Raw genomic sequence first — 20,897 nt, 5'->3', positions numbered from 1 at the left:
ATCTGATCGAGCATATACCGCAATCGGCCATCATGGAGGAGTCGTCCTACAACAACATCGAACTGGAGCTGGCCGAGCTGGACGGCGCCGATGAAACGGACGACGAGCCGCAGCTACTGCATCTGCCCGTGCCTATGCCCGCGTCCGCGTCCGTGCCCGCGTCCGCCTGGAGCGTGGTGGCGCCTCTGACCACCAGCTCGACGGTGGAGGTGTTGCGTTTGTGCTTCGCCCGGATCGCTGGCAACGAGTATCGCATCTATGATGCGCTGGACAATGTCGGCTATCAGCCGACGGCGGGTCCGCCGCTGCTGATCAGCGAGCTGAGTCCGAAGGAGGGGCTGCTCGACGGGCTCCAGCTGCTGGATGGCTATGTGCACATCTTTCCGTATACGGAACTGCCGGAGCATGTCAAGCAAATGATCCAGGACGAGACGGGCGCCGATGTTGCCGAGCTGCTCAACAATTCCGATTGCCTGTTCGGCATCGATATCGTTCCGGACGCCGAATGGGACATCATGTGCGTCGGTCGTCGCGAGCGTGTCGCCATGGACTTTCGGTCGCAGATTGTGCCGCCGCACGAGCAGCACAGCGGCATCAATATTTTTGGTGAGGCGACACGGGTCTCGCTGACCATCTCGAATACGGAAATCGTGCTGGAGAACGAGGCCATTCTGGAGATGTCCCACCAGCCCGAAATCAACATATTCTTCTACGCCAACAGCAACAACATCTACGTGCTCAATGGACGCACTCTCTTCGAGAATACCGAGCTGGGCAAGCACGTCCTGCCCATCAATAATATCGATCTGATACCGATCTCGCCGCCTCACACCGTCTCCGTCGCCTGGGAGGCCAAGGAGTACTGATCCTCTGATCCGATCCTCAGCTGCTGTCCAGTCAATTATCGTACAAATATATTGTCCATAAATAGCTTAAATATACTCTTTACAAATCTTATTCCAAGTGCTATTTACTTGAATTGTGAATTGTCTAGTCAAGCTGTTTTTAGGTTAGGATTTCTTATACAGTCAGCACTCGCTAAGATGTTCCCCCATCCGCAACAAATACTCATTTGTGGTGACTCTTGAATGAAATAAAAATTAAGTAGGAATCAAAGACTTGAAAATGTATTTTATATCTACATCAAAGTGTTTTATTAAACTGATTGATTGATTGAGCTGTTGTTAGGCTAGGTTTTCTATACAGTCAGCACTCGCTAAGATGTTCCCGACTGACTCTTGAATGAAATAAAAATTAAGTAGGAATCAAAGACTTGAAAATGTATTTTATATCTACATCAAAGTGTTTTATTAAACTGATTGATTGATTGAGCTGTTGTTAGGCTAGGTTTTCTATACAGTCAGCACTCGCTAAGATGTTCCCGAATGCCTCCCGAGTGACTCTTGAATGAAATAAAAATTAAGTAGGAATCAAAGACTTGAAAATGTATTTTATATCTACATCAAAGTGTTTTATTAAACTGATTGATTGATTGAGCTGTTGTTAGGCTAGGTTTTCTATACAGTCAGCACTCGCTAAGATGTTCCCGAATGCCTCCCGAGTGACTCTTGAATAAAATACAAATTTAGTAAGAATCAAAGACTTGAAAATGTATTTTATATCTACATCAAAGTGTTTTATTCAACTGATTGATTGATTGAGCTGTTGTTAGGTTAGGTTTTCTATACAGTCAGCACTCGCTAAGAAGTTCCCAAATCCGCAACAAATACTCAATTGTGGTGACTCCTAAATAAGAATCAAAGACTTTAAAATGTGTTTTATATCTACATAAAAGTGTTTAATTCAACTGATTGATTGATTAATTGATTGATTGATTGATTGAAGGGCTATACACAGCACAAAGTCTTAGTCTTTTACAGTAGTTACCTTTAAGACGATTGCTTGTACAATTTCCTTATGTTAGAATTTTACGGAAAACTTCTATATGAAACTTTATTTTGTTTGTGTTTTACACTTTCGTTCCAATATTGTATTTAGCTTTAATTCTCGTCCAATTTGCTTTAAACTTATATTGAAAAGCTAGACATCACAAAAAGTTGAATACGCCTTTCACTGACGGCAGAATTCACCGCCTTAAACGGAAATTGGGTGGAAAAATTCCAAGGTAAATTCTCGTTGAATGAGCTTTAAATTCATTTTTAAAGCTGAAGATTACAAAACGATAAAAACGTGTTTCACCGATTTTGCAGAATTCACCGCTTTGAACGGAAATTAGGTGGAAAACTTCAATGTTAGATTTCCTCTCTTCAAGCTCATTTTCAAAGCTCGACATTACAAAAAGTTGAATACGCCTTTCACTGACGGCAGAATTCACCGCCTTGAACGGAAATTGGGTGGAAAACATTACAATTTTCGTAAGAGCTAAAATTTGGCATGTTATAAATTTTTTGATTTCGAAATTTCATCCAAAATGGGCAACTATCAAATATGGTTAGATAAAGCCAATAGATGGGACCCTAGTTTTTATTTTTATTTTAATATATAATACATATAAATATATATGTATATATTGTATGTTAATCAAGAATTAGCTTTGAGCGGAGCTTTTGCAAAAGATTTAGAAAAGTAAATTTAAGAATTCGAGAAAAAGTTAATGTCAGTTCTTACTTTAAGGCCAAAACATTTTCAGAAACTTCAATATAGCTTCGTTTTTCGCTAGAAATTCGTTTGGATCGGTTCTTTCTGAAAAAAAATAAACTGGATTTTCTGGTTCGAACCGGTTCGGTTTGCTGCAGTCTTGATTTTTAAGCCTAGTCATGAATTGAAATTGTTTACAATTTTAATTTCTGCCAGTTCAACTTGCCGAGTGCTCACTGTACAGAATAAAAGCATTAAGAAAAGATGGCCAGGAATAAAGCATGTTTCTTTTTAATGTATTTTATTGAGTTCTCAACAAATTGCATGACATTTGCCTGTTTGCAATTACGGTACGCTTAATTATCAATAACAATTTGCAATTGAATTAATTAAATGTTCAATATGCGATTTTCTTTCATTTTGTTTTTAATTCGTACGCTGCTTAGTTTCAATTATAATAATTATTATAATATTATTATTATTGTAAACAAGTTTGTTTTGTTTTCTTTTTTTGTTTGTTTGTTATGCACTCAACTTTCGGCTTGACTTTGATTCTAATAAATGTTGTGTGTGTGTGTGTGTGTGTGTGTTGTTTGTTAGGGATTTGTTGTTCTTTACAATTTGTTTAGCTACACATCTTTAAACATAACACAAGAGGCACAAGAATAAGAGATTAAAAAGAGTAGAAAAAAAAAATGAGGAAAAACATTCTAAACACAATAAATAATAATTAATTACAATTACTTTTCTGGCATATATGTATTCTATATATTATAAATCATAATGGAACAATCGTTGTTATTGCTTATTATGTTTTAATAATTGTTTTTGTTTTTGTTTTTTTTTTTCTGGATGGCGACAAATAAATACTTGACTGTACGCTTACGACCAAGTCAAATTCTTGAGCTAACAAAATTTGTAACATGCAATGCTTTTTTTTTGGTTTTTTGTTTTTGTTTTTTTTTTTGGGAGCGGGGATCTCAGCGAATTCAATTGATTCGATTATAATTGATGTATTCGAACATAAAAATACTTTGGGGGTGCTTAGCTCTTATTCGTTTTTGTTTTGCGCAAAAATATGAATTAACTAAAATGAAAATTAGAAACTGTCGGCTTAGTTTTGTGAGTGTTTGTTGTTGTGAGTGTTGTTGTTTTAGTTGTTGTTGTTTGTTGTTTGTTGTAGTTGTAGTTGTAGTTGCTATTTGGTTTGAGTAGCGAGTGTCTTGTTGCATTAAACGCAGTCAAGCTGCGTCTCTGGTTGTTGTTGTTGTTGCTGTTGTTGCTGTTGTTGCTGTTGTTGCTGTTCTGTTAAAACACTCTGAACGACTGCGTCTGCGTATAGTGGCTGAGGCGGCACATTTATAGCTTGGAGCAGATCTCGTTTGTGAACTCGGAACACTTGGCCTTGCCACCAAGATCGCCGGTTAGATATTTGCCTTCCGCGATGGTGGCAAAGGCGGCTGCCTCAATTTTATCGGCATACGAATTGAGCTCCATGTGACGCAGCATCATCACCGCTGATAGCAGCAGGGCCGTGGGATTGGCCAGATCCTTGCCAGCAATGTCGGGCGCTGTGCCGTGCACAGACTCAAATAGAGCACCATTCAGACCCATGTTGCCCGATGGCGTCAGGCCAAGACCACCGACCAGACCGGCGCACATATCAGACAGAATATCACCATACAGATTGGGCATGACCTATTGGTAGATCAGGTGTTATATAAGCATTGAAAATTGTTAGAGCTGCGTTCGAGCACTTACCAGCACATCGTATTTGCCTGGATTCTGCACCATGTTCAGGCACACCGTGTCCAAGTAGCGCTCCTCGAACTGAATTTCGGGATACTTTTGCGCCGTCTCGCGCACACAACGCAGAAACAGGCCGTCCGACATGCGCCTGCAAAGGATTATATAGTTTAGATTAGTTGTTGCTTTTGGGGCCAAGCTGCCGTCTCCAGCTTACATAATGTTCGCCTTGTGCACGACGGTCACCTTCTTGCGATTGTTGTTTTTGGCATATTGGAAGGCGTATTCGGCTACACGCCTGGAGGCATCCTCGGTGATTAGCTTGATGCTCTGGACAACGCCATCGACAATCTCGTGCTCGATGCCAGAATACTCGCCCTCGGTATTCTCGCGAATGGTCACCACATCGACATCGTCGTAGAGCGTCTTGTAGCCAACCAGACTGCGGCAGGGACGTACATTGGCATAAAGATTGAACTCCTTGCGCAATGCCAAGTTCAGCGAACGATGGCCCTTGCCCACGGGCGTCATTAGGGGACCCTTGAGGCCAATCTTGTTGGTGTTAACCGAATCGATGGCCGCTTGGGGAATGCCGAATTTGCCATCGGGACCCTGTACAAAGCGTAGAAAAATTTGAAATTCGGATTTAAAATTAGCATGGCGTTGCCACCTGGGTAATAGTTAACTACGTTTCGATAAGTAAATTATTTTTACTGCTCGCTGGCAACGCTCACTTATTGATAAGCGTTGCCAGCTCTTTTTGTGCGCCTTGATTTAAAAGAAAAACGGAAAACACTGGAAAATACTTACACGAACGGGCGTCACATCGACAGCTTCCCACTCGATGGGCACTTTGGCGGCAGTGAAAATCTTTTGCACAGCAGCAGAGATCTCTGGACCAATGCCATCGCCGGGTATAAGCGTTACCTTTCTGACGCCGGACGCATAGCCGCGGCTGGCAGCGGGCGTTGTGTTGACCTGCAAGCAATTTCAAGAATTTAATCAATTAAATCATAACAGACAACACACAACAATAACAAATAGTAACAACATATATGCAAATCGAGCAATTATCAGGTTGCCAGATGTCTGATTACATAAGCGACATCATCTCGCGCATGCAAACGGCATAGACGGCGGCGGCGCTGCAACCGTGCGTTGAGGTTAGAGCACACATCTGGCAAGGCGGTCAGGCAGGCAGGCAGGCAGGCGGCAGAGTGTTGCCATCGCTTTTTATGCAACCCGTGCGAAATAGGTAGTGATAAGCAAAAGAATTAATTTACGATGGAGACGCTTCCAAAAACAAAGAATATCTGATCAGCATTGTTGTTGCTTAGCACCTTTGGCGAGATAGGCGCACAAGGCAAAAACCCCCCGGCCCATCCGGCCGTCGGCCACCACCGATCATTCGTGTTATGTAAAAGTAGCTTTTGGTTCTATTTTTTTCTTTTTTTTTGTCTGCCTTTTGCTGTGTATTCTTATTGTCGCAGTGGCGCTTTACTCCTGCGGGCAGCTGAGCTGTTGTTTTTAAAGTGCACGCACCTTGGCTTTAAATGTTGCTCCGGCCAAGGCCGTTGACTCTGGCGCCGCATCACGCGCAGCCTGAAAACCCAATTGCTTGAGCTGCAAATTTTTTTTTTCGTTTTTGCGTAATGTTATTGTTTGCACGTTGATTGGTTGGTTGGTTGGTTGGTTGGAGGGTTCGTTGCGGGTGGTTTTATTTGAAAAACAAAATCAGAATGTTAGTTTTAGCTGTATTATTAGTTTTTTTCGCCCCCCCTCGTTAGAAGGCCGCACGTAATCAGAAATGGTCAAATGTTGCTTGGGGCGCGGGGGAGTAGGCGGTGTTGCGAAAGGGTTGGCAATCGCGGCACACAATGTTTGCTTGTGCTTAACTGGCAAGCTGTTAATAATATTGTTATACTATTATCCTTTGTATTCTTACAATTCTCTGTATAAATCTAGCAGCCATTGCGTTGCGTTTGGATATTTGCACTCGGTTATTTCACGTATAGAAAAAAATTCGACCACTCGCACGTCTGAGACTTTACTTTGCGCCCGCTGTATCGCCACCTAGCGGAAAACTGGCGAATGTAGAGCAGGACCGATACGCACGTTATGGCTATCGAGCATGCTGCAAGAGTTGCCACATCCAGTAAAATGTCACATGTTCAGAAATATAAAAATGTTGGGTTTTCCAAAACAAAAGAGTTTTCTTGGTTAAATAGCTACAAGCAATGCTTATAAATAATTTAAATATTTGAAAATAAAAAAATAAGTAATTTATGTTTTAAATGTGCATCATATTTGCATATTGTGGCAACAATTACAAAAACAAATTCAGTGAAATATTAGTTTTGAGTTACAAGCAAATAGGGTTTCATAGCACAATTTGAAGGTTTACAGTAAGAAAATTGTTAACATATTCAAAAATAGTTGTAAATTAGTTGCTTGATCGCTACATGTTGCATTGGCATCGTCAAGCAAGCAAATCGATACCGCTGCAGAAAAATATCGATAATATCTTTTGCAACGTTGCGTGTTACAGCCACAGTTTAAATTAATTTCGGCTCTTGCGTAGATTTTAAGCCATATTACATATAATATCTATGTAAATTAATAAACGGTGTTTAAATAGAACGCTACAATATTTGTAGGCACTGTTGCGGTTAAAATTTCTGTGCTGTACCTAACGCACATCTACAAAATTACCGACCAACGAGAGACAAAGCTACGCTACGGTCGTAACTGGCAAAGTGCACTGTGAACGGCCAATGCAGAATTGTCATACGCGAGTTTTTTTTCGCGTTCAGTTTAGGTTTTAGTTACCTGCGCGCAACAACCCCGTCGCCTTAGCCGTTGTGCTTGCGTCCTGCGTTTCCAAATCGAAACTCGAAACAAAAATTCCAAACGCTGCGACCAAATGTGTGCACTGCATGCTTACCGATTCTGCTGCGCGTTGTAATTTGCTATCAAATCGTGTAAATACATAAGCGAAAGCATCCGCAGCAGCAACGCTTATACCCCGCGTATTGCTTTAGTGAGGCGCGCGTCTTTATTTTAACTTTTTTTTTGTTGGCTCTGCGAACGAGCCAACGGGCAGCATTAAAGGTAAGCTGAAAGTGTATTGAGTGTTTTTTACGTGTTTAAAATGTGCACCTCGCAATGCATCTCAGCTGCTTGGGCCAATAAACACGCACGCACACACTCGCATCTCTCGCACACGGGCACACGCGTGAATACACGCGCGCACACACACACACACATATGTATAATTATATATATATACATATATATATGCGGGGCAGCACACGCACAAATACAAATGTATAACTGTGCTTGACAGCACACACTACACGACGACGGTCGTTAACGACAAAGTGCGACTCGTAACCCAGCTTGCCTACTTTGCTCAAATGCGCTGCGAACGCTGCCGAGTTTCTATTTAATATCATTTTTTGCTTGGGTTTTTTTTCCGGATTTTTTTTTTCTTTCCGAAGAATTCTGTGTGCTGCCTTTTGTTGAGAAGCTGTGTAGGAATAAAAAAGCCTTTTTATCTTTTGTGCCCAATTCGGTTTTGTGAGGTGCATTGGATAAATAAAAGATAAAAAAAAAAATTTGTTACCTTGCATTTGCAGTTGCTCCTCGGCTTGGCCGCTAAAAATAATTTCGAGAGACGAACGGTAGCATAATTATCGGCACGCTGGAGAAACATAATAAACGCTCGCAGCTCATACGCGACAAAATGGTGTTGTCCGAGCGCAACACCAGCGACATTGTGCGCAATGGCCGCCGCTCACGTGGACCCAGCCCCAATACACATACAAGCGGCGCTGGCAGCGGTGGTGCTGGCCATGGCCACAATTCTGCCACCGGCATGGGCGGTGGTGGCGGCGGCGGCGGCGGTGGCGGCGGCGGAGCCGGTGGCACAAACTCCACTGGCAATGAGAAGGGCACAGCTAACGTACCGGGTGCCGGCACACCGGAGAGCTCCGACGATGATAACTGTGAGTGTAAAGATTATGAACAGATATATATACAAACATATTTATATTGTTTAATTCAAATTGAAATTTTGTTTCCTATTGATCTCCATACAGCCACAAAACGGAACGGCAAATCCAAGGCAAAGCAGTCGGAATATGAAGGTAAGACAATTCTCAACCCCAATCCCCACAACAATGTGCATAGCTAATCCCCTGTTCGTCATCAGAGAAAATACGCGTTGGACGCGACTATCAGGCGGTGTGTCCACAGCTGGTGCCCGAACCGGATCGCCGTCCGGAGCTGATGAACGAGCGCGCCTTGTTGGTCTGGTCGCCCACCAAGGAGATACCGGACATGAAGCGTAAGCCCATATACATACATATAACTAAAAATCTATATGCATAACTGATGTAATCTTCACGTAAACCGACGACCAGTGGAGGAATACATTTCGGTGGCAAAGGAGAAATATGGCTACAATGGCGAACAGGCATTGGGCATGCTGTTCTGGCATAAGCACGATCTGGAGCGTGCGGTCATGGATTTGGCCAACTTTACGCCGTTCCCGGATGAGTGGACCATCGAGGATAAGGTGCTATTCGATCAGGCATTTCAGTTTCATGGCAAAAGCTTCCATCGCATACGCCAAATGGTAATTATTGTTTGTTTGTCTATATACATATATTTCATTTAATGTATATATACCCAACTCTCGTGCCCGGATAGCTGCCAGACAAATCGATAGCCAGTCTGGTGAAATATTATTATTCGTGGAAGAAAACGCGCCATCGCAGCAGCGCCATGGATCGTCAGGAGAAAATGATAAAGGCGGCCGTTAAGGATGGATCCGAGAACGGCAGCGAGGTCGGCAGCAATGAGGAATCCGATAACGATGACAAGGTAATTATCAGTTAGAACTTAGCACAACCAAAAACAACAACAACCAAAAAAAAAAAAAAAAACAATAACGACAAGAAAAAATGAAATCAAGACTTCCACTCCTCCGACACCCTCCTATTCTCCATTCACCATACATATACATATATACATACATACACACATACATACATACATACATCTGCATATACATTCACATATACATTCGCATAACTCATCATCAGCTCAGTTCATACATGCATAAGTACTACATGCCGAGAGATCTCCATTCACGCTCATCCACATACACACACAAATACAGACACACACACGCACACACACACACTGTTAGCTAATCTTAGGGCTCTTGCCACACCCACAAGTCTCACGTTTTTACAAAATGTCCGCTGGCTTTCCCATAAACGTTCATATATATGTATGTATATGTATATCTGATTGATGTGCTTGTACCATATGTTTATATCGATCCCAGTGCACAACATAATCGTTGTCCAACACTAATCATATGAGGTTTGAAAAAAGAGTTTTTTTTTCTTTCTCTTTTTAAGGAATTGTTAAAGAAGTTTTGTTAATTGGATAATATTTTATAGAGGTATTCCCTGTTGAATATACTAGAAATGTTAGGAACTGATTTACAGTTATCTAGGTTTTCGACTATATCTATTCAGAAGATAATGAGAGGATCATTCTGGCTAGTTTTAGTTAAAATTATATAATTTTTTAGTTCAAATATATAGTATTGTATTGATAAAGAACAAGAGTTTCTAGAGACAGAAATAAATCTATATATATATATATATATATAGAAGCATACTATCTGGCATATAATACAGAAAGAAGTTTAAAAGATATTGCACCAATATAAAAAGAGGCATTTTGAGATCGAATTTCAAATGATAGATAGGAGAATGTATAAAAGATTGCGCTTGAGGAAAGTTATTTCCTTTTTTGTAAAGGGCATCATTTATTTAGGATATATTACAGAAAGTTTAAAGAGCAATATGCATGCATATCGATTTTCTATATACTACAGAGGATTAAGGGAAAAGACATGCTGAAATTCATGTATAAAAGAAAGTATTCTTTTCGATAGATAATAGTTTATATAGCGAGGTAATAGAAAAATTAACAGATGAACTGAATAGTCCTTAATGCATACATAGGGGTACTCCATAGATAGTCCTTAATGTATATAGAGGTTAATGCTCTAGAGTCCTTAATTACCCTGCTCCGTTTATAGTTGGTTTCATGGATACTTAGTACAGTGTATTATTAGGAGCTTTTTATAACTAGGAATAGATAACAACTTGACAGAGTTACAAAAGATTGCTCTAGATAGCTGATAATAAGTTAAAGTAATAATAACAAAACTTGTCACGAGCAAAGTGAAACAAGTTTTTCAGTTCTATAAATAGAGCTTGTGCATTTCATTCGTTCAGTTTCCGAAAAGATTCTTTGACGATTATTTTATGTTGCGGGATCGATAGGCATGTTTCCAAATACTTACGTTCAAGAACTTAACGACGCCGTGCAACGCCTCAAGCGTGGTACAGGTGTTCTATTTTTAGAAAAACTTAACGAAACTGCAATCTTGACAGCTGACGTTTTTGGGGGGCGGCGCAGTGTTGCATTTGGAAAGTGACAGCAACAAATTAACAGTTGTATATGTATGCATGGCCTGTATGTTTGCCTGTGTGTGTGTGTGTGTATATATGTTTGTAGTGTGCGTGTGTGTGTGTGTGTGTGTGTGTGTGTGTGTGCACAGTAGAGCAAACAGTATTTGCTTGAGAGCAAATTCTTAAAGGGTTGAGCAAAGCAAATCGGCCGGAACGTATACCAAACATAATCTGAAGACTATATATAAATTTGATATACATATAAGCAATTTGTCGTGCTCCACAATGTGTCTGATTAGTTATAAAAACTGAACTATGAATATACAAATTATATATATGTATACACATATATTATTATGATTATGATTACAATTATTTGTATTTGTATTTGTCTCCAAATATCGCATAAGACTTAATTAAGGCTGAAATTCGTGTACGATACGCATAAAACAGTAAAACTATCTAACATGGAATACATATAACTAACTGATCCGTCAAGGCGTCTAATTGTTGGTTCGGTCTGCTCTAGATTAAAATGGGCCAAAGTTTAAGTTAGAGCTGTAGAGATTTTAAGGTTTCTATATCGTAGTCTATAGCATGTAGCTTAAGATCGAATAGTTGTATGTGTATATTTGCTATGGCATTGCTAGCACAATTGCTTCCTCTTTTTTATCGGGGATATTTCTTCTCTTCTTTCTCTCAAAAACTCTGCATATGCGTTAGATATGTATATACCCTAACGGGCGTAGTTGGTTCGATTAGTTAAGTCGCGGGATTCAAGCCCATATGAACGATGATATAGATATTGTAAAAAATATGGTTCAATATTTTTTCAGATAATCGCCGTGCCTGCATACCTCTCATAAGAACTTAAAACATAAACAAACACACACAACACACACACACACACACAACCCATACATTCAGCTAATTTGTATGTGTCTTATGCCAAAACCAAAACATTGACCAGCATCTTTTCGACTTTTCGAATCTAATCTACACATAAAGAAAAAAAATGCGCATATTTCTAATACAGAAATATTTCTTTTTTTTCTCTATGTTAAAATTATTAATTTTTTTTTTTTTTTTTTTTTAATGATTTTATATTAAGTCTATTAAGAAATCAATGCGCGTGAATCTAGACGTAAGGCAAATAGACATTTTGTTCTTTATTTATATATAGATTATATATATATATATAAATATATATAGAGATACATATTTTTTTACGAAAAGCGAGTATTAAACTAAATTATTATATAGTACATATATGCTAGTAATTTATAAATAAATCGAGTACTAATTTAATGCTTTTATGTATCGAAACAAAGCACAAACAGTATATCCCAAAATTATACATACACTTATAGTTATACTACATATATAGAAAGATATAAATAGAAAATAGAAAGAAAAAAAATAACATGTTGATAATAATGATGACGATGATAATGATAATGATAATGATGATGATGATGATGATGATGATAATAATGCTGATGATAATCACACACGTAATGCTAATAAATTTCATATCTTGTTTGCAAGAAGATTAAACAAAAAAAAAAAACCAACAATTTATATGTGTTTCTTATTCAAAAAACTTCAAATCGAATCAAGTTCAACGAAAAAAAAAAGAAAAAGAAAAGAGTTTCTAGTTTTCTTTTTCGTATCCCTTGGTTTTCGATATCCAGAAACATGCGCATACAAGCAAAGTACCGTTACGCACACACACACACGCACACCCATATACACATACATATACCTCTGTAAATATATGTTGTATATGACGCCTACAACAAATCGGGATCAGACTTAACTTTGCTAAATTCAAGTATTCTTTCATGTCATACACTCAGACACACACACATACACACACATACGCACACACACATAGACAGAGACACAGACACACATACGCATACGCATACGCATACGCATACATCTCACACTTATGCCCACATGCTTCCCGTAATCGCCCTGGTATATAGCTAACTGAATAAACACTATACTAATTACTGTTAGTCGTATAGTTATATATCCTAATGCATTATCACATATGTATATGTAGACTGATTGTTGCATATGATTTAATTTTAAGTTTTATTATTATTATTATTATCAATATTAATTGGTTTGTGCACTGATCGGAGCTTTATTTTTGTTTGCCCCAACCCCCTACCCATATATATATTTATATATATATATATATATGTATATATACCCCGCCCCACCCATAAGTTTTTATAAGTTGACCTTGTTCTTTACTCCGTTACTCGTTGCAATTTTACTCGCTACAATAACTGCTCGTTATGAGAAAAAATTTCGTTGCATTTGGCCGCTTAATCGTTGCGAGCACTCGCTACGTTTTACTCGTTACTTTTTCAAAGCTAACTCGTTGCGAGCACTCGCTACGCTGCAATCGTTACTTTTTCAAAGCTAATACACCAAAAGCTAACATTCTCTGGTTTCATTTGGATCTAAGGTGAAATTTCAATATTTTATTTTAAGCACATACCAATTAAAAAACAAACACACAAGCACACACACAAAAACAAACACACACACACACACACACACACACACTCGAGCAATGCCAACGCAACTTTTGTCAAAGAAAAAGAGAGAGCGTGAGTGAGAGAGAGAGAAATTCCCTTATTTAAATAAGAAGAAAAGAGTGCAATAAAATGAAACAGATCTACACCAACAAATCTTGTATATGTATGTGTGCTACACGCAATTGTGCATAAGCATACAAACTTATACATATATATAATAAATATATGTACATATATATTTATATGTATGTATCTGTATGTATGTGTATAAATATGTATATGTATAAGCATAGCGTCTGAGCTTGTTGCAGTGTGGAACATTTGGCCCGTTAGTACAAAAACAAAAAGTCCCAAAAAAAGCAAAACAAATAAATATCCCATTCGATTTTCAAATACCGAACAAAACGCAAACAAAAACGCAAAAATACCCAAAAAAAACAAACACATACACTATACACGTACACACGCGCACACACATATACACACGCACACACACACACATACATAATCATGCGCCTTGCAGTCCAGAAAGCAGCAGAGCGAGTTTTAAAAATCAATTTGAATTAAACAAAAAAAAAAAATATATATATATATGTATATGTATATATCAACCAAGACAAGTTCAATATGTTGAAGAAGAAGCACATGTAGAGAGTTAAAATTTTGTTTGATCTTCGATTGGGGTCGAAGGAGGGGGAGATGGTTGGGCGGGGGGGCTGCTAGCTAGCGTGGGGAACTACGACGACAACAACAACAGCAACAACAACTACCTCTTAAGTGTTACCAAGTGAACTAAAGCAAAAACCAACAAACTGTTTTTTTCTCTTCTCTTTGCATTTACTGTCAAAATAAACCAACACACACATTCACAAAAACAAAAAAAACAAAAAAACCTTAACACAAACTGTCCGCAACTGACGTTATAAAAACCAACGCATACGATCTATAATAACGTACCGTACGATCAAAAATCAAATCGAATTAATTAAAAAAAAAAAAAAAAAAAACAAAATGAATTCGCTTGCTGCTGCTGCTATTTGCGACTGCGTTGGCATTAACCACCATTCATGACCCTCAATAAAACCAACAACTAAAACTTACGGCTGGGCAGAGGGCGAACAACAACAATTCCACGATGAACAACAACAATAGCGGCAGTCACAGTAATGCTGGAACGCCTGGAAGCAACGGTAACGGTAACGGCAACGGCAACGGCAACGGCAACGGCAACGGCAATGCCAATAGCAACAGCAACAACAGCAACAACAACAGTAACAGCAACAGCAACAGCAACAGCAATGTAACTGGCGACAGCAACAACAGCAGCGGCATCGGCATCGGCATCGGCATCGGTGGCGGCAGCAGCAGCAATAGCAACAGCAACAGCAACAGTAACAGTAACAGCAACAGCAACAGTAACAGTAACAGTAACAGCAACAGCAACAGTAACAGCAACAGCAACAACAACGATCTGGACGCCGATCAGCTGTGCATCTATACAAATGCATTGGGCGAAGATATGCTCGGCTTTGGCCTGCCCGGCTTTGGCCTGTCTATCGATAACGGCGGCGATATTGATAACGATAACAACAATCCAAGCGGCGGCAACAACATTGGCAACACTGGCAGCAACAGCAATGCACGACGCGTCGTTGTGGGCGGTTTTTGCAAAAATTGCAACGTTGTCTGCTACATTTTATTCGATTCGCCATTGGGGCGCATGTGTAAAAGTTGTCACACGCACTGGAGGTAGATATTCCCATAAAATATTTAAAAAAAAAAACAATTAGCAAGAAAACAACTACAAACTCTAGCTAAATATGTTGTTAAATCTCCAAAAAGCTAATGCTAAGTTTTTCTCTCTCTCTCTCTCTCTCTTCCACTTTCTCTCTCTTTGAACCCGTACAAAAAAAAAAAACAAAAAAACAAACGAAAAATGATGTTGCATAACTTTTGACCAACAAAATGTCTACACACACACACACACACACACACACACACACACACACACACACACACACACACACACACACGCTCACACACATTCGCATTCATTTGCTGCTTGTGTCCGCCTTCTCGCCAATCCTTTCTCCCTTCATCCATACACCCGCACAAACGCCAACCCCCTGCACCGCGCACTGCGCTATTTTGCTGGCGGCCTGGCCACAGACGCACCGGCAATCGTCGTCCCATCTCCGGCCCGGACAGCATTGCACCCACAAAACGTTCCACACACAACAGCGCCGCAGCGGCGGCGGCGGATCGATCCAAGCGTAAGCCGCCACGCGGCATGTACATCAATCATGATGATCTCACCGCCTTGGCCGGATGCAAAAATCCGTGTGAATATTTAGCCGAAGGCGATCGTAAAATTGCCGCCCTCATGGCAGAAGTAAGAAATGTAATTTTTATTTATATTCATCATCTTTTTTGTGTTTCGTGTTTTCCGTCCAACTTCTTGCATGTCCCTTTCGTCTCTACTATTTTTTGTTAACTGGAATGTTAACCTCAAAGTTTTCACATTCCAGTTATCAACGATCAAACCAAAGAGTTAAACAAACTAAGGCTAGTTCTTCGGGAAGGGGGGAACTCTAGAAGCCTAGAACTCTTCGAGTAGAATTCTATCTCTCTCTCTATATATATATATATCTATTTTTAATTTAACTTAAATATGTCTTTTTTTTTTTTGAGACATTTTTCTGTAAAGCTTTTCAGTTGGTAGTTTTTATACAAAAAGAAGAAAAGCTGAGTATATTGATTGGTTCAAGATTTGTTTCTCAGCTACAGGGTATTAAGGGGCTTCATCATTTCTGTTATGTAGCTTAGCTGGGCGTATTGGCTTGCACGTGTTTTGTTTTTGTAGTCGTTGTTTATGTCACTCACCCAAAGAAACGCACACGCACACGCACACTCACACGCACACATGCACACTCACTGCTGCACACAAGCACACACACACACACATAGACACGCACACACAGAGAAGCGACAATACGGAGACGTTAACGACCCACGGACCAGACCCAACGCCCCCGATTGACATATTGGATTAAATGCCCGACGGCCCATTACAGATCCAAAAGAATAGGCAAATGATGGAGCAACTGGAAAAGGATTGCAGCGATGGCAACGTGGACGATAGCAGCCCCAACGGAGGAGGAGCCGCCCAAAAGACGACAACGACGACGACGACGACGCCCAGCAGCACGGAGACAGCCGCTGCCCAGCCCCGCATCACGGCACGCTGGACCTCCGATGAGATTGAAGTGGCACTGCTCGCCCTGCGCGACTATGGCAAAAACTTTCCGGTAAGTGGCCACAAAGAGAATATCTTCCCGCCCGACTCGACTTTTATAATGTGCCGCCAATTTGCTTTCCAGATGATTGCCAAAGTCGTTGGCACCAAGACGGAGGCGCATGTGCGCACCTTCTATGTGAGCAATCGTCGACGCTACAATCTGGATCAGATTGTCAAGGAGTACGAGGCCAAGTCTGAGGACTCCAACATGGAGGAGCAGTGCGATGCGGCTCCAGCAGCTGCCGCCGCTGCGGCTACAACTGGCAGCACTGCTGCCGCCGCAGTCGCAACAGCCACCGCTGGCAATGTGGTGGATGGCAGTAAATCGGCGGCCAATGAGACAAGTGACGCCACCAGCCAGGAGCTGGCCAAGAAGGAGGAGCCGGCCAATGCCAATGCCAATGCCAATGCCAATGCCAACAGCAACAGCAACAACAACAACAACAACACTACAAAAAAGAAGCCAGAACTGATCAATGCAGCAATCGCTGCACTCAAGAGCAGCGAGAGCGCCAGCTCAACAGCCGCCGCTCCACTGACGGCTGCACTCGCTGCAGCAACAGCTACTGCCACGGGTACTGCCACGGCTAATAACGGTGCTGCTGCTGGGGCGGCGAGTGTCAATAAATCGACTATGGCGATTAGTGCGCCAACCATAACCATTGTGGATGAATCGGACACGGCGACCAGCTCCAGCAGCGATTTGACAAACAGCAACAATATGGCGCCAGCGACTGGCAACTCGCTCTCGTCGCTGTCGGGCATCAGCTGCAGCAACAGCATGAGCAGCAGCGCACCCGCCAAATCATCGACCAACAACAATCACAACGATGCTGACAGCGAGGAGTCGCCATCGCTCAAATCAGCTCATGTTCCAGTTAAACGTGACAATTCCGATTTGGTAGGTCAACAATATAAATTACTCGTTGTATTTTCGCTCTTAATTCGCTACAAACCGAATTGGTTTATTACGTTACTAACTTCCTCTCGCTGTAAATTATTTCGTTGTTATTAATTCGCTGTACTTTTACTTTTCGATTGATCGCGTAAAGTTATTCGCTATGATTACTCGTTGTTATTGACTCGCTGTGTTTCAAACTTTACCTACTTGTAAATTGTTCGCTATAAATTACTTGCTCAAAGTTGTTCGCTGCTCACAACTCGTTGTATTTGACTCGCTGTTTATCAAACTGTATATACTTTGATTGTTAATTGATTTTTTTTTTTTCAAATTATTCGCTCAAAGTTATTCGCTACTTATTACTTGCTGTGATCCACTCGCTGTTTATTGCTGGTATTAAGCGACTCGTTGTAAATGACTCGCTGAATACTCGCATGTTTGTAAATTGCTCGTTTATTCGCCACTAACTACTCGTTGGAATGGATTCGATGTATATCAAAAGCGGTTTACTTCTAAATGTCTGGCTTTTATTTACTCGTTCAAAGTTACTCGCTACTAATAACTCGTTAATGATTTGTTGTAAATTTCTCGCTTTAAAATACTCGCCTCAAAGTTACTCGCTACTAACTACTCGTAATTTACTCGCTATACATTGTTCTTTGTATGTCACTATTTAATTCTCTCTCGCTCTCGTTATCTTATTACAGAACACTGGCGAATTGCCGCCAGCCAAAAAAATAGCGCTCGCCGTCGGCGCCGAGTTCCTTGCTAAGTGAGAGCCGCGCCCCACAACTCGCCCAGTGGACTCAACTGGTCTGGTCACAGGCGATATACGATGCATGAATTATATCGCATAACTATATATATATATATACATATATATATATATATATATATATATATACAACCGATATGTGTATATCGTTAGCTGTATAGCCCAAAGGTTGTGGCGTGTGTTTACAATTTCATATGCGTAGCTCTGCTTAGCTCTACACCCAACGCTACTCTTAACTTTTATTTTAAACATCAGACCCGGAGACTTATCTGATGAACCACACACACACACACACACACACACACACACACACGCGTACATTTATAGATTGGTTAATTAGTGGATTATTATTATTATTATTATTATCATCATCGTATCTTGCACTTATACTATCTACCTTTCGCCGATTCAAAACGTTTTGTACCAATTTCTTTGTTTAAACATTTCGTGTCGTGGGGCGCATTTAAACATGATAAATGGATATATATATATGTATATATATATATATTGAAATAGTTGATAGATCATTTATTATAATAGAGCAGAGCACGATCACACGATATGATCGGGAACTAATTTTTCTATAACTAAGTTTACTTAATTTTCTTTTTTTTATTTCTTAATTTTATTTTGTATATATGTTTGTAATTTGTCGTGAGTCGTTTCGATGAATTTGGGGCCGATTTACCGATAGGTTTTCGATAGGTTTTTACTTTTTTTTTTTTTTTTTGTATAGCTGGAATGACTTAATTTAACACACACAAAGGACACACACACACACACACACACACAACCGCACACACACACACACACACACACACACACACACACACACCTATACACAGCCACACACAGCAGGACGACAACAAGAAAATAGACGGATGCGAATGCCAGCAGCAGTAGACAAAAAGTTACTACTACAATTTATGTATTTAATAATTATAATATTAATATTAATATTAATAACAAAAAAAAAGAGAAAACAACAAAAAAAAAAAAACAAAAAAAAAGCGTGAATATTGTATAATTATAAAGCGTAAACCTAAAAGTGTAAACCATCAAAACTTTTTTTTTTCGTGCTGTAATTTAGCATAGATACGTTTGGGTTACGCTTGTATACAACACACACACACACACACGAAACACACACACACACACCACACACACCACACATACACACACACAAATCATGGCAGGTGTTTTTTCTTATATATCGTAAATTCTTTTTTAAGCATTTTTAAGAGTTTTTAATTTGGATTCTTCTTTATTTCCCAAAAGAAATACACACACACACACACACACACATACGCACACGCACACTCACACGCACACGCACACCGCGCTAACAAAGTGTATACAAGAAGCGAAAAACCCGTTTAAGAACTTAAAAATAAAATCAAATATTAAAATAAATAACCGATGACTTTATAATGCGAAATTGGCGCTTATCTTTGATTCAACTGTACCACATTTACAGTTGGCTCGGCTCAGCGAGTTGCTTTACTCGTTACTCCACTGACGAGAGCCTAAGCGTATGCTACGAATATCTCTGGTGTACTTTTGTACTGTACTTTTCAATTTTTCAGCGAGTCGACAAACTTTTATGTACTTATAAGTTGGCTACTTTATAATTAAGTTTTAATATTCGAACTGACCCCGATTTGAGATAAAATGTGATGTGATGATTTTAATTTTTGTTGATGCCAATCGATAGATAGGATTTTGAAAGATCGTTGACTTTTGAATTTTGGTTTGAACCACATCGTCCTTGGAAATAAAAAAAAAACAGCAGGTTGTTTATTCAAATAAATAATTCTTTTATTAATGTTTAAATTTATAATTTTGTTGTTTTTTATGCTATCTTAATTATTTCTCTTAAAATTACACAAATCGATCATAAATTAGAATTTTAGCTTATTTCAACTTTAAATAACTATATCTATCTTAATTAAAGTCCGTTCCAGCAAAAAATCTGCTCTGTCATTCGTGAAGGTCCTTAAAGCTCATTGCAGTCCTTAATTTGTCAGTCTGAAAAGACAAAAACACATTTAAATTAAACAAGGCAAAAAATATAGAATATTATGTAAAGAAAAAAGGACATAACTCGGTCATGTCCTTGCAGATTTTCAAAGGACATGGTGCGTTAGGATCGTAAAGATCGTATGGGGTCCTCTAAGAATCCCAGGACTTGTATTTTGACTTGTAAAATTTCGGTCGCGGAGCGCACGGAAATGGGCTGAAAACACATTTCGTTGAATATCTCCTAAACTAAAAGGACGATCTTAATGAAATTTGACCAGGTGGTAGTCCTGGTTAATAAAAAAAAACATGACTCGCAAGGATACGCAAGGATATAGCTGAGTTATGGCCTATTTTAAATATACAAAATTGTCCTTAAAACTTTCTTGTCTAAAGGACTTTCGTCCTTTGAGTTGTACACTTTTTAATGGGAGGGTGAGAACTATGTGCTGGCCAAAGGACATCCCCATAGTCCTTCAAATGGCAAAATTAAGATTCTCTT

At 39.7% G+C, this 20,897-nt stretch overlaps 2 protein-coding genes across 10 annotated transcripts; one reads left to right on the top strand and one right to left on the bottom strand.

The window, feature by feature from the left end:
- Positions 1-3,393: 3,393 nt before the first annotated feature.
- Positions 3,394-6,446, bottom strand: Idh3a (isocitrate dehydrogenase [NAD] subunit alpha, mitochondrial). 2 transcript variants are annotated; one of them, XM_064700216.1, is made up of 6 exons: positions 6,290-6,432; positions 5,887-5,967; positions 5,155-5,322; positions 4,562-4,956; positions 4,360-4,495; positions 3,394-4,296 (listed from the first exon to the last, which is right to left on the bottom strand). In XM_064700216.1, exons 1-6 carry the CDS (start codon positions 6,314-6,316, stop codon positions 3,958-3,960), a joined length of 1,146 nt encoding a protein of 381 aa, XP_064556286.1. In that variant the 5' UTR covers positions 6,317-6,432; the 3' UTR covers positions 3,394-3,957. The 2 variants fall into 2 exon arrangements, with proteins under 2 accessions (XP_064556286.1, XP_064556287.1); XM_064700217.1 differs by lacking the exon at positions 5,887-5,967 and having other exon boundaries at positions 6,290-6,446.
- A 426-nt stretch (positions 6,447-6,872) lies between these two features.
- CoRest lies at positions 6,873-19,080 on the top strand. 8 transcript variants are annotated; one of them, XM_064700198.1, is made up of 11 exons: positions 6,873-7,455; positions 7,983-8,351; positions 8,433-8,492; positions 8,558-8,692; positions 8,769-8,983; positions 9,058-9,231; positions 14,514-15,151; positions 15,572-15,803; positions 16,477-16,710; positions 16,783-17,601; positions 18,309-19,076. In XM_064700198.1, the coding sequence occupies exons 2-11, from the start codon at positions 8,090-8,092 to the stop codon at positions 18,375-18,377; spliced, it is 2,838 nt and encodes a 945-aa protein (XP_064556268.1). In that variant the 5' UTR covers positions 6,873-7,455; positions 7,983-8,089; the 3' UTR covers positions 18,378-19,076. The 8 variants fall into 8 exon arrangements, with proteins under 8 accessions (XP_064556268.1, XP_064556269.1, XP_064556275.1 ...); XM_064700199.1 differs by having other exon boundaries at positions 15,572-15,794; positions 18,309-19,075; XM_064700205.1 differs by having other exon boundaries at positions 6,874-7,455; positions 8,445-8,492; positions 15,572-15,794; positions 18,309-19,075.
- The last annotated feature ends 1,817 nt before the right edge of the window (positions 19,081-20,897 follow it).

This window comes from Drosophila montana, unplaced genomic scaffold, assembly GCF_035044405.1.
Source record: "Drosophila montana isolate Dmon_TW-CO22-7 unplaced genomic scaffold, ASM3504440v1 contig_1687_1, whole genome shotgun sequence".
Classification (NCBI taxonomy): Eukaryota; Metazoa; Arthropoda; class Insecta; order Diptera; family Drosophilidae; genus Drosophila; species Drosophila montana.
Note: the sequence above shows the minus strand (reverse complement) of the source record. Positions and strands in the feature narration are given on the sequence as shown.

What these genes read in the sequence shown, in the direction of transcription:
- Idh3a (XM_064700216.1), bottom strand. Translation starts at nt 6,316, where the DNA reads ATGGCTGCTAGATTTATACAGAGAATT. An exon ending in GTGCACAAGGCGAACATTAT is followed by an intron (nt 4,496 to 4,561) that starts GTAAGCTGGAGA and finishes AATCCTTTGCAG; the next exon opens with GCGCATGTCGGACGGCCTGT. An exon ending in CAGGCAAATACGATGTGCTG is followed by an intron (nt 4,297 to 4,359) that starts GTAAGTGCTCGA and finishes ATCTACCAATAG; the next exon opens with GTCATGCCCAATCTGTATGG.
- CoRest (XM_064700198.1), top strand. Translation starts at nt 8,090, where the DNA reads ATGGTGTTGTCCGAGCGCAACACCAGCGACATTGTGCGCAATGGCCGC. An exon ending in GGAGATACCGGACATGAAGC is followed by an intron (nt 8,693 to 8,768) that starts GTAAGCCCATAT and finishes ACCGACGACCAG; the next exon opens with TGGAGGAATACATTTCGGTG. An exon ending in TCATGGCAGAAGTAAGAAAT is followed by an intron (nt 15,804 to 16,476) that starts GTAATTTTTATT and finishes GGCCCATTACAG; the next exon opens with ATCCAAAAGAATAGGCAAAT.